This window comes from Euleptes europaea, chromosome 9, assembly GCF_029931775.1.
Source record: "Euleptes europaea isolate rEulEur1 chromosome 9, rEulEur1.hap1, whole genome shotgun sequence".
NCBI lineage: Eukaryota > Metazoa > Chordata > Lepidosauria > Squamata > Sphaerodactylidae > Euleptes > Euleptes europaea.
The window spans coordinates 24,694,343-24,708,242 of NC_079320.1; the positions used below are offsets into that span (position 1 = coordinate 24,694,343).

Consider the following 13,900-nt stretch of genomic DNA (forward strand, 5'->3'; position numbering starts at 1 on the left):
AAAGGGGTGAAGCATTCCTTCCCTCGTCACTTACCTGCCTGGTCACCTTCCCCTTACTGTTCAACACTTAAAATGCACGGTCAAAATCTAATATTATGTGTGTTTTAATAAGACCAGAAAACTGATAGCCTGCATTTTTGTATTCACAGCTGTATGCCAGCCTGGATGTAAACATGGGGAATGTGTTGGACCAAACAAATGTAAGTGTCAACCAGGATACACTGGAAAGACATGCAACCAAGGTAAGAAAACCAAAACGTAGTATTCACAAGCAAGCTTCTTTGTACTATTGCTGAAGTGTATTTCAAATTTTCTAGCAGCAATTTGATCCCCCTAATCAGAGCCATAGCTTATTTAGACCTATAGCAGGAGGAAGCTCTGGAGGACATATTGCAAAGTTCTACCTCATTGGTTCTCTGGGTTCCCTATCAGGCTGTGTGCTGACTCAGCAAAGGCAAGATTGGCTGCTGAATTTGCAGTTCCTCTTTTGGCCAGCTGACTTGGTGGTGTTCAAGATCTACAAATAGTTGGATTGAGGGATCTGTGTTTCTCTTTTCTGGCTAGCTGACATATAGCCATCTGACCTGAATGAGAACTTCCATTATTTTCAGAAAGGACTGGGATTGGATCACAATCCTTGACAGGAAGTTATCATTTAAAAAGTAAATGTCTTATTGGAGATACAAGCATTAGTTTCAGAGGGTAGCTGTGTTAGTCTGCAGTAGAACAGCTAGATTTGAATCCAGTAGCAACTTAGAGACCAACAAGATTTTGGGGGTATACGTTTTTGAGAGTCAGAGTGGTGTCTGATAAAGGGAGCTTTGTCTCTCAAAAGCTTATACCCCCCAAAATCTTGTTGGTCTCTAAGATGCTACTGCACTTCAATCTAGCTGTTCAGCCTGCTTAGAGATGTGTAGCCTGAACTTAATTTCAAAATGTTGATTCTGCCTTAGGTATTAACGATTTTGGGGTGTGTATAAAAAAACTACCATGCTAATTTGAAAGATTTTCTTCCTATTGACTTTATAGAGCCACATTTTAGTAAGGTTATAAATGAGTGTCTCTTTTAAAACGGGCTATTTTTGCCATATTTTAATCACTTAGCTCCAAAGTATTATTTCATATAGTGCAGAATTCTCCCTAGTGCTTAAGCAAGTCATACTCACATTCTCCAGTTAACCGAGATAAATCTTTCCTAAGCTTATTATGGAAAAGCAAATGAGTGCTGTAGAGAATCTGACAATTTGAGGAAGGTGATGCTGTACGAAACCGGGTCTCTGATACTTATTAATCCTCTTGTGGCACAGTGGTTTCTAAACGCTTTTTAAAGCTTGGCTGTTTAGATATATTAATTCTTTCTTGATAGGCTTGTGTGGAATATAAGCCCACCCTCGCCTTGGCAAACTTTCTTACCCCTTTTTTACCTCGTGATGTTACACCTATTCTGGTCAGACACAACCAACGCCATCTTGGGTAACAGTCTGTGTTTTACACTAGAGTTTTAGTTATGTATTTATTATATTTCTATCCTGATTTTCAGCCAAAATTTCCCCCAAAGCAGCTTACTGAAATTAAAATAACCCAATATAAATAACATGAAAATATAATAAAAATGTTCCTCAGGGAGAGGATTCTTCGCTGAGCGGGATCGAGGCATGATGAAGGGGTATCCGGCTGCTCCCTGTTCTCCCTCTGATGTCCTCCTTGAAAGATGAAAGGAAAGGGGGAGCATTCTTTCTCTGCAATTCCATGCCACAAAAATATTGTCTGTGTAAAGCAATCAAATCTGTATTCCTGTGCCATTGGGATCTATGGCTTTTATGAAACAATATTAGACCCGAGGCATGGTCATGAAGTTTTATAAAAGCGGGAATTTTGTGTCGGAAATTCATACTATGTTCAACGTACCAGTGACAATTGCCCGCAGCTCTGTTTCAATGGGGTTCACAAGGGACAGCTTCTTAGTGAATGATGCCCATTGTAATGAATAATACAAGAGAACTGAAATTTTGGGCTCTGCAGTTTTTTGGGCAGCTCCCTGACTGAAATGTTATTGTGTTTGGTTTCAATAAGAATTTGGGCCTCTTCACATTACACCAAAGACAAAAGTTTACATTTCCACTGTGGGTTGACTTTGTCTTTTCTGTAATGTGTAGGGCTTTCCCATGTTGGAAAATATGCCAGGAACTCATGCTCAAATGCCACAATTGACCAAGGTTCCTGGGGACATGTTTTCAAATACACAAAAGGGAAGTAGAGCTCAGCCTGCAGCAGAAGGGCAGGGACTCTTTTTATTGAAATATGAAAGTTGGCCCTTCTATACAGGCTCAAGCTACATGTGCCGGAGGCAGTCTCATTTCTTTAAATCTCAGACTCCCCAAATCCCAAACAGAGCAGCCGATCTGATATTTAGAGCAAAAGGATCTGATATTTAGAGCAAAAGGAGTACACGGTTGTGAATGTTTTTAATTTCCCCAACAAGCACTTCTCTTGTAGCTGCTGGTCTTCCAGTATCAGAACTTGGCTGTGGAGGAAAGGCCCCTGGCAGCAGGGGAACAGCCTTGCGTGGAGTCTCTGTGTTAGCAAAGGAAGGTTTAACATTCACTATGCTTGAGCTGCTTTTGCTCTAAAAATTACATTCCCAGCCCCAAACCCCACTTTATATTTGGAGTTCGGAGCTGTTGACAAGTATATTTTGAGACAGTGCATGAGATAGTGCTCTTAATGACCAACTCTCTTTTAAACGATTAGCCTACAAGATAAAAATTGCTTTCCCTTCCCACCCCCAATCTTCTAAACTGTTTCTTTTCCAGGTCCTTTCCCTGACCTAGAGATAGGCTTGCCAGGTAGGCTTGCCAATTTCCCAGTGGGGGTGGGCAAAAGTCTGCCAATCCACCGGGCTGCCCTCTGATCCTCAGCTGGTTGGTGGGCAAAAGAGAGCCAGGTGAAGGGGGAGGCGTGTGACACGCTGACATCACTTCTGGGGTTACCTAAAAGTGACGTGGACGCTCTTGCAATCTCCACCAAAACTCTATGCCAACCATAGAGGTTCCTAGAGCATCTGCATTGCTTCCAGGTAAACCTGGAAGTGATTTTGGCACATCGTGCACCCCTGCCGATGGAGCAGAGGGGCCTGGCAACCCTATTGCCAGGCCTCCTGCTATGGCTAGAGGCCTCCTGCTGGCAAGTCCCATGGCCCACTGCCGCTCCGAGCAGCAGTGGGAGAAAAATTAAAAAACAACAATGCCGTGATGTCTCCAACATAGGGAAGCTCTAGGAATTGTCAGAAACTTTATGGATTCCTAGAGCTATTCTTTGTCACTTCCAGGTTTTTATTATCATATTCCAGAAGGCTACCATTTATTGTGTTCGTGTTTGCATGGCAAATCTTGGGATCTTGTAAAGTGCAAGAAAATACCATTTGTTGGATGGGAAATTTAACCTTTCAGTTTCCTTCTATTTCTTGCAGACTAAATAAAGGAATCTCAGAATTAAGCTGTGAAAATTGTGATTGATTATTGCTAGAAACCAATTGACCCTGTTATCAATTATTGTTCCAGTTCTTTCCCTGACTTAGCCGTAATAATTGAAATGGCCTTGTTCATTCTCTTTGAACATGATGTCTTTACCATATGATATCATGCACATATTATTAGGAGACCAAGTTGAGTGTCGAGTTCAATCGCAATATCTTTGTACTTGAGATGACAGAAGGTCTGTCGTGTATTTTTGGAGTGAGTAGCTTTTGCTCCTGCTTTTGCTCCAACTCATGTCTGGTAACTGGTTTAGAATGAAAGAAGCTTTTTTGAGGGGAGACAATAAAGTGATTTCAAAACGTCTGTTGAAACACCAAGTTAAAAAAATTAACAGGTTTTCAACAGGACTTAGGAGGGGCCCCAGTGCTGTATCAGCAAACATGTTGTTCCATTCTAATGGTTTTGAAAATAATGGAAATATGAGGAATGAAGAGGTAAATATTAGTGGGCAGGAAAGAGGGACACTTAACCCATTCCTCACCCACTCTTATTCTGTACAAATTATTCTCTCCATCCCAGCTGCTGAGGTTGCCTCTGGTAGTATAGCCTTTTGTTCCAGTAATGTTTGGAAGTTAGGTCTTCAGATTTTTGGGGTAACTTATATATTGGCTCTGTTGTTTTGCCAGCGGTTGGGTATATTTTAAATTTTATGGGGCTTTAAATAAAGTCCACTGGAAGAAGAGCCTCTTCCATTAGCAGAAGGCTTCAGACTTGGCTGAGCAGAGTGGTAGAAGATGTTATTTCGTGACAATTGATGTGCTCCACATCCTTGTGCATCAGCCATGGAAACTCTGCCCATTGCAGAAGATTTGTTAGAGTGTTTTAGGGCAGCTTCCATGGAGCAATACTAGCCAGGCCTGTCAGACTCACTGTTGTCCCATAGGCACCCTAGAATACTCCCAATATTCCCCAAAAGATATACATGGCAAGGGAAATGTAAGTAAAATCTTTCAGGGAAGATTGTCCACCACGACTGATTTCCTTCTATTAAGCTTCCAGGGAACACTGAGCCCCTTGGAATGCAGGTTGAAAACCACTGCTCCATGCTGCAAATGCAAATGAAATTCCATCCTTGCCTTTCTTTTTAACCTAACTAAGATTGTTGCATCGTCATTGATGGTATTTGACAAAAAAAACTTCTCTGTCATTGATTGGGTCTTGACTTTCACTGTGCCTTCTCCCCACCTTGTGAAGCGGAACACCCATACACAACGCCACACGACTGGCCCAGTGAACCACCTTTTTTCATCCCTCGGGATCACCATGCAGCAAATTTTCTACTGAGGGGTGAGAAAAATCCTTGACTTCAGGTGGTACGTTCCTTCCACCTGCACGGCTTTGAACTACAGTGAAACCTCTTGCAGATGTGCTGAAGGATAACAAACCTCTGGCTGCCACATCAAAGCCCTGCCTGCAGTAGCACTGGCATGCTCAGCAAGTCGGCATTTGCATTTCCTTGAGGCTGCAAACCTCTCTTCTGGAAAGGCTTGGCCCTAGACAGTACTCTTCATTTGTGCCTGTGTTACTTTCTTGCTTCGATCTTTCAGGATATGTGCTGCTTTTTCTGAAATCCTTTGTAAGCCAAGGGGGGAGAACTCTGGGTATTCAAATATGTTAAGGATATTGCTTCCAGTAGAAAGAGGTTCAGGTTGGTCCAAAGCAAAATTCAAAAGCAGAAACCGTATAATACCTTTAGTTAGGACCAACCCAAATAACACTTGAAAGCTTACACATTGGGTGTTTTTTTTGTGTGTGTGTGTGTGTGTGTGACATTTAGCTGGTCCTGATAAAAGGTACTCCATGAAGTCTGTTGACCAAAATAAGAAATAATCCATGATATAGGTTTATATTCACCTGATATTAATATCTGTGTTTCCCCCTGATATTAATACCTATGTTGAAGTAAGTTTTTTAAATGTAATGTGAGAATAGCGTTATCTAGTGACAGTTTTGCTCTTGATACATGCACAATGTAGGCATTTGTACAGCTGTTTGCATGTTATGCTTTAAATAGGCATTTTGTGCAGCTGTTTGTATGTTATGTTTCAGAAAAAGTGGTCTCTTCATGTGACCATTATTACTTTCTCAGTTCAGTTGTATGTGGTGGAGTACATTTGAAAGCTGATCAGTTTGTAGATGCTGTAAAATGGCAAGAGGCCACATAACCCTTCTTTCTGGATATTCATGACTATTACCTGTGGCCAATGGGCAGGCCTTAATTCTTATTTGTAGGCCAACACTGTAGAAGTTGGAAACCAACCAAGTTAGCTTAAATGCAACATAACAGGATCGTGTGCTTTCTAAGGATCTTTTGGAAATGGTGGTTGTAATAGGTAGCCTGTCAAAGGCTCCCAAGGAAATGCTTTCATTGTGGGAGAGTTGAAATTTCACACTCCAACTAGGATCCTATAATGCTGATAAATGGTGACTACTGGACCCAGAAACCAGAACTCCACCTTCCCAAGGTGGAAAGGCATCTTGGTCAAAGGCATATCTATTGGACAGAACATAAAAGATGACACACATTGCTACAATCCCATCCCTACTCTTTAAACATTGCAGCCCTAGTTATATTCGTAAGAGGGGATGATATTTCATTGTGATAATCAAAGATACAACCTCATAATTCTCTTTGTACTGTTTGCTAGTGGCTTTTCAGTGCTCAAGCAATATTCTTTCTATGCATTCGTATTTGTGATTTCCATCCAGCAATGAAATATCCAAGCTTAGCAGCTTGCGCTTATATCTTGGACTGCTTTTCCAAAGACCTGCAACACACAATCTGCTGCTATATGTGCCTTTCAATGTACAATTTTAATGGTGCCCATACTAGTGTGTGTTTCTGACTGTATAATTGCCGCATCTGATTCTGAGATAGCTTCCCAGTCAAATTGTTTAGTTTGGAATAATGAAGGGCATTCTCAGCGAGCAGAGTAACAGGGATCATTAAAGCACATCTCAGGCCTGGTGTGTCTTGTATTTTAAAATCCAGTACAACTTTTGCAAAACGCAAAGAAGCAACAGAGTATTGTAGGCAATGGTAAAAAAAAAATCAAAAAGTCTTTGTAACTTTGAAAAGTGTTGGGCTCTACTTTTTCCTCCCTCTTTTATTCAGGGAGCATCTAAGTGAGATGTAAAGATGGTGCAGGAAATACCTGGTAGATAAAAACACATGTTGTCTGACCTTAGAAGTACAGCACCTGTGTGCGACTCATTAAGAGCTTCTGCCCCAAGCTAGCTGCCAACATCAGTCTGAACCAGAAATATCTTTTCTTAAAACAGCAAAATAGAAAACAATCTGTAAAAAGAAAGCTTGTGTTATCTTAACTGTGGCTAAACAATGGAGGTATCATTATAGAAATCCAAAACTCATCTCTGCCGTGTACTTGGTAGATAGTCTTATTATTAGGGTTGCCAGGTTCCTCTTCGCCACTGGTGGGAGGTTTTTGGGGTGGAGCTTGAGGAGGGTGGGGTTTGGGGAGGGGAGGGACTTCAATGCCATAGAGTCCAATTGCCAAAGCGGCCATTTTCTCCATGCGAACCGATATCTATTGGCTGGAGATCAGTTGTAATAGAAAGAGAATCTCCTGCTAGTACCTGGAGATTGGCAACCCTACTTATTATGCAAACCACCATTCCCTCCATGCCATATTGCTTCATCTGCAATATAAGGAAAACAATATTATTTTATAATTGTGACGATTTAAATTGCTTTGAATGCTGCAAAGTGTTGTATACCGGTAAATACTGATCAGTATAATTATGTTTTTAAAATTGTAAGTATTAGACATAATATGTTGAACAATGCAGAAAATGGCATCACATAAATAGAAAAAAATGCAGTGAGAACAAGATAATACATACAGCAAACAGATAATATAAACTATACACAGCAGTGTAGTCCACAGTCCCGTTCCCTTTAATAAAGCACCTTCCTGAAAGATTCTGTTATAGCTTTATTTCCTTTATTAAAATGCCCTCCCGAACCATTTTGTTTTACATAGTTTGCAGAATGACGGAGGCGTGGGAGTAGGGTTGCCAGGTCCCTCTTTGCCACTGGTGGGAGATTTTTGGGGTGGAGCCTGAGGAGGGCGGGGTTTGGGGAGGGGAGGGACTTCAATGCCATAGAGTTCAATTGCCAAAGCGACAATTTTTCTCCAGATGATCTGATCTCTATCGGCTGGAGATCAGTTGAATTAGCAGGAGATCTCCTGCTACTACCTGGCAGTTGGCAACCCTACGTGGGAGCCTTCCTGACCTCCTCAGGCAGGTCACTCCACGAGGTGAGGGGAACACAACAGAGAATGGGTGTTTATGGGCAGTTGTTGATCTTCCCCAGCACAAATGGGAAAAGCAAATCCAACCCTTGGAGTATTCCTAATATTTCCAGCATATTAAATAAATCCCCTCTCTAAACCCCGCCCTCAGACTCCACCCCCAAAATTTCCAGGTATTTCTTTACCCAGAGCTGGCAATCCTACAGGTAGGTCAATATGGAGAGGGCCAACATGCTCACAGAACAAAAGAAAGGAGGAAAGAAACCAAACCTTTAAAAACCAGAAGCTGGGTACCCAGGTTGGGTGGAAAAGGTAAAATTATGTAATAGAAAAATATTTGTATTTTAAGGCGCGTATATCACACGAAGCTGCCTTACACTGACTCAGACTCTTGGTCCATCAATGTCAGTATTGTCTACTCAGACCAGCAACGGCTCTCCAGGGTCTCAGGCTGAGGTCTTTCACATCACCTACTTGCCTAGTCCCTTTAACTGGAGATGTTGGGGATTGAACCTGGGACCTTCTGCTTGCCAAGCAGATGCTGTACCACTGAGCCATGCCCCCTCCCAACTCATAAGGTTGATAGACCAAAGCAGCTTTACGAGACTGATACTTGCATGCACACTTTGTATGAGAGACCAATACAGCCCAGGGTAGAACAACTTATAGGTATTCTACCTAGAGGAACCTCTAATTCAAAATTGAATATACATCGTATACACATGCCTAGGCTGATATAAAGATATCTATCTATCTATGGTCATACATTTGTTTAATAATTGTGTGTGCATGGTATGAGTTTTTATTTGACCACTGATGAAGGCCTGTAGGCCGAAACACGTATGGTCTGTGTGGTTTTGGTCTACCAACCTTATGAGTTGCCATTGTGCCTTGTTTTATAATTTTTAATGTTTTTAACTGAGATATAAGCACCTTAAAATAAAAATATTTTTCTATTACATAATTTTACCTTTTCCACCCAACCTTGGGTACCCAGCTTGAGGGTCAACATGTCACAACAGACAAAACCTGGACCCAGCAAGTTGGGAGAACATACAAAGAGCCTTAGCCATGGATCTTAATTGATAAGCTATTTAATGTGGAAGAAATCAGTTCTTAAAATACTACTTTCTAGACCATTTAGAGCTTTATAGGTAAGAACCACTGCTTTGAACTGTGCCTTGAAGCAACTTGTCAGGCAGCATAGATCTTTTAGGACTAGTGAGATATGCTATCCAATAACAGCACCAGTGAAACAAAGTATTAATAAAACTTTCCAGCATAAACTCTTAATATATACTTACATTCTTAGATGATACTATTAATAACTATCCAACATCATAGCCTAAACTTGTGAACCAAAATATGTTATTCCCAGTGGTGTTATGTTCAGAACTCTGTAAAAAGATCCAGATTTTACAAAGCAAAGTGGAAGGCTGTCAATTTTATTACGCCATTGCATTTTTATAGCTATGAATCTACCTTATCCACTAGGTTTATAAGATATTTTCCAGTTAATAATAACATCGGCTTTTTCAGAATCCTATGAAGCTTGAAGTTATATGAGAATCTTTTTAGATTGCTAAATGCTGGCTTTATAGTGCTATAAGAGTTTTCAAGCTAGAACCAGACTTTTATAACAATTTTTTAATAGGTATATATAAGTCTTTTATTTAAAAGTCTGGGTAAAAATAAACATTTTGGTCTGACCCCTAAACTAGATTAGGGTATCTTGTTACCTCCTTGAAATGCCACCTTTCAGGTGGGACCTGGAGATCTCCCAGGATTACAGCTGGTCTCCAGATAACAAAGATCTGTTCCCCTAGAGACAATGGCTGCTTTGGAGGGTGGACTGTATGGCATTATACCATGATGAGGTCCCTTCCCTCCCTCCCCAAATCTCCAGAAATCTCCTAACCTCAAGTTGGCAATCCTAGTACCACCAGCCTTAGTGCTGTTGGCAGAGGCACATGGAGCAGGGTATGTAAAGAGGATCTTAGCTGGCACTCTGGACACACACAGACAGCTTTATTATATGTTCAACGGACCTTTCAGTTATACATTTATTAAAGCAAAATATAGGAATTTGTCACTGTTTCATTAACCAAATTCTTTCAACATCCAGGATCTAGTCTGAGTGACTACATTCAAAAAGATAGCTACTTTTCCAGTGATATGCACATTCTTCCCAGCAAAGAGAAGAGTAACTAGCTGCTCACCTGAACTGCCTAGTGCCATAACTTAGAGTGGAGGAGTTGCATCATCTCTAACTTGCTTGTTATAACTACAAAACAACCGTCTCTATCTCCCCTGCACCACAAGGAAATAGTTGGTCGTTTGAAGGCAGGTGCTTGTAATGACCATCAAGTATTGCTGATGGGAAAACATCACGATGCAGAAATATAGAAGCTCTCCCACATTTTTGTACACATTTTTTAACTAGTTTAAAAGGTAAAGGTAGTCCCCTGTCCATGCACCGGGCCATTACTGACCCATGGGGTGACGTCACATCCTGACGTTTACTAGGCATATTGTGTATATGGGGTGGTTTGCCATTGCCTTCCCCAGTCTTCTACACTTTACCCCCAGCAAGCTGGGTACTCGTTTTACTGACCTTGGAAGGATGAAAGGCTGAGTCGACCTTGAGCCGGCTACCTGAAACCGACTTCCGTCAGGATTGAACTCAGGTCGTGAGTGGAGCTGTTGACTGCAGTACTGCAGTTTACCACTCTGCGCCATGGGGCTCTTAACTAGTTTGCACGTTTCTTAAGTACTGGAAAGCTTAGCAGGCTGGACAGTACAAAAGGATGCAGTCCTTCAAGTAATGTATCTCTAAGTTGTTTAGGGCTTTGAAGGTAGGGACCGGCACTTTGAATTGGGCCAGGAAATGTAGCCATGGTTAAGATGGACAAAGGTAATTGATGGTGGGCAGGAGAGGGGCTGCAACGGCATCCTCTTAATCTCTTAACTATGGCCAAGGGATTACGATAATTATATGTCCACTGGTCCTCTATTCTCAATTGATTGGAAAAGATTAATATTTCACATATCGCAGGGTCCATCAAGGCTAAGTTGCAAGAGAAAGAAAACATGACTGCTGCCATCTCGGCAACTGTAAAAAAATGCTGATGTGTAATGCCTGCTCTGTTTTGTTTCCTCCACTACCTACTGTTTTAGATCTCAATGAATGTGGACTGAAACCAAGACCATGCAAACACCGGTGCATGAACACCTACGGCAGCTACAAGTGTTATTGTCTGAATGGGTACATGCTTATGCCAGATGGATCATGTTCTAGTACGTCAAGAGCCCTCTGCTGAGTAAAAATTCATATCCATCATTTTAAAAAAATATACCATGCATGAAGAATACACTTTGCTAAATTAGATAGGGAAGCATAGGATAATTCATTTGAGTGGTTTTATTGTCACAATGCAACAGAGCTTTTGGTCACAATTTATTTGGGAATGCATTATTTCATTAGCATGAGGCCTTTATTATCTGCCTATGTTGCTGTGCAATGTAAATGTGACCCATTAAAATGACAGATGTCTGCTGGCGTGCCTATTTTAAAACTCTAGTGTAAACTCTCTAAATGTCAGGTTTCTTATGACTCATACGGAAGGATACTTTGAATACTAAGGATGGGAAAGAGAATTTGCTTTTCTTTAAGGATTACACAAAATCTTTTCTGCGGTGTGAAGTGGTTAGATTTTAAATGGAGACTTTATAGTGTGTTTAAAATGTACTGGTTTATTTTAAGCATCAAATCATTTTTAGCAGGCAGTTTCCGAAAGGCTCCAATTCTTAAAGAACTGTGAACAACCTTCCTGAGTTACCTCAGGATCCTAAAGTCTCACTAAGATTTTAAGGAGGGTTTTACCTCACCCTTGTACAGGATGTGTGGTTAACATGTCCCTTTACCTCATGAAACATGTGACCGAGCTCCTCCGGAAATAGTTTAGGTATTTGCCTGGAAGGACAAATTGGGATGGTACAAAGTGGGGCGGGGGAGATGAATCAAACAGATCCTTTTCCTGCTAAAATCAATGGTAATCTTTCCACAGACTTCCTCTGTTATTAAACTAATTCTATAATCAAGCTTGATAGAATACAGTCCAACACAGTATTTTAATACTGAGCTGTTTCTAATTGTGATGATAAATCTCTCAACAGATGCCCTCACATGTTCCATGGCAAACTGCCAATATGGCTGTGATGTCGTGAAAGGGGAAGTACGCTGCCGCTGTCCCTCACCAGGTTTACAGTTAGCGCCTGATGGTAGAACTTGTATTGGTAAGTCAAGGGCCACAAATACATTTTCCCATACTCTCCCTTTACCAAACAATGGGAAATACTGGGCAGATTTCTTAGCCTTCTTTGGAAGAAAGGGACCTAAGACTTAGAGTTTCCCTGCCGTAATCTGTTTATATTTACATCAAGTTGAATAGGTGTTGTGGGTTAGTGTCAAGTTGCAGCTGACTTATGGTGACCCCAGCAAGGGGCTTTCAAGGCAAGTGAAAAGCAGGGGTGGTTTGCCATTCCCTTCCTCTGCAGTGCCTTCCTTGGTGATATCTCTTACAGGTACTGACCTTGCTTAGCGTCTGAGATGTGATGAGATCAGGCTATATCATGCTGCCTTCCCTTGAATAGGTGTTACAAGACTGCAAATAGAAACAGCATTAAATCCACAGAAGTAGTAGTCCATTCTACCCCCAGCAATCATTCTTATGGTTTTTCACCTTTGATATGATATGATAAGGCTAAAATGAATGTGTAACAATAGCTACTCGGTCATTCTAAAAATTACAAAACCCAGGATGCAGTGTTACCATGTGAAAACAAGACAGATCCTCCCCTAATCCATGTTTTTAATTAAGGCAAATAATAGATAAAGAATACATTCATGTTTAAGTAGTCTTAGCTAGAGTTCAAATTAGTAGCTAGATTTCATACCAAAATCTCCTGCTTGAGATTGACAAACCTAACAACAAAGAAATTCCTGTACTGGGTTTTGTGTATGTGTGTAAAGTGCTGTCAAGTCACAGCCAACTTATGGCGACCCCTTTTTGGGGTTTTTTCATGGCAAGAGACTACCAGAGGAGGTTTGCCAGTGCCTTCCTCTGCACAGCAACCCTGGTATTCCTTGGTGGTCTCCCATCCAAATACTAACCAGGGCTGACCCTTCTTAGCTTCTGAGATCTGACAAGATCTGGCTAGCCTGGGGCATCCAAGTCAGGGCCTAGGTTTTCACACATATTAAAAACAAATGGCTATTTTGTTCTGGGAGATGAAGAATGATGGAGGAAAAAAAAGTGACACTAATTACATGGATATGTCACATGAACTCACAATTTCTGTGTAACAGCACATATAAAATCAGAATAAAAGGTAATCCCCTCCCCCAATTGTGACTATTCAGGTTTGCTAAGATAAGTTCTATAACAAGCTTAAATGTACAAAGTCTATTTCTGCAGATGACTGACTGATTTTCACTTGTAGATGTTGATGAATGTGCCACTGGAAGAGTGACCTGTCCTCGATTTAGGAAGTGTGTTAACACGTTTGGAAGCTACATTTGCAAGTGTCACAAAGGCTTCGATTTGATGTACATTGGAGGCAAATACCAGTGCCATGGTAATCAAATTAATTTTTACAACAGCATTCCCAGAAGGATATTCTAGAAGAATATGTTTATGTGTAGGATGTGTTTTTGTTTTGGAGAGAAACTACATATTTCAGGTGTCCCCCTTTCCCCCTCTTCAGTGTACAATAATACCCCATGTTAGGGTTGCCAACCTCCAGAAGAGGCCTTGTGATCTCCTGGAAGTACAAGTGACCTCCAGATCAGTTCCCCTGGAGAAAATGGCTGCTTTTGAGGATGGACTCTATGGCACTTCCCTCCCACAAAAGCTGCCTTCCCCAGGCTTCACCTACAAAATCCTCAGGAATTTCCCAGCCATGGGTTGGTGACTCTATCCCATGTTGTTCTTTTCATGATGTTCTCTGTTTCCCCACTCCTTTCAGGGGCAGCCAAATCATTCTTTCCCCAGTGCAGTTTCTCGTTTTTGGCTGCCCCTGAAGGAG

The 13,900-nt window shown here is 41.2% G+C and overlaps 1 protein-coding gene across 1 annotated transcript in view; it reads left to right on the forward strand.

Annotated features, from left to right (window-relative positions):
- NPNT (nephronectin) overlaps nt 1–13,900 on the forward strand; it is an 82,825-nt gene that overhangs the window by 40,455 nt on the left and 28,470 nt on the right. Inside the window, exons 4-7 of the mRNA XM_056855019.1 lie at nt 150–242; nt 10,991–11,110; nt 11,990–12,109; nt 13,316–13,450. Of these exons, the coding sequence (XP_056710997.1) occupies nt 150–242; nt 10,991–11,110; nt 11,990–12,109; nt 13,316–13,450 (468 nt within the window). The remainder of the gene's footprint in view (nt 1–149; nt 243–10,990; nt 11,111–11,989; nt 12,110–13,315; nt 13,451–13,900) is intronic.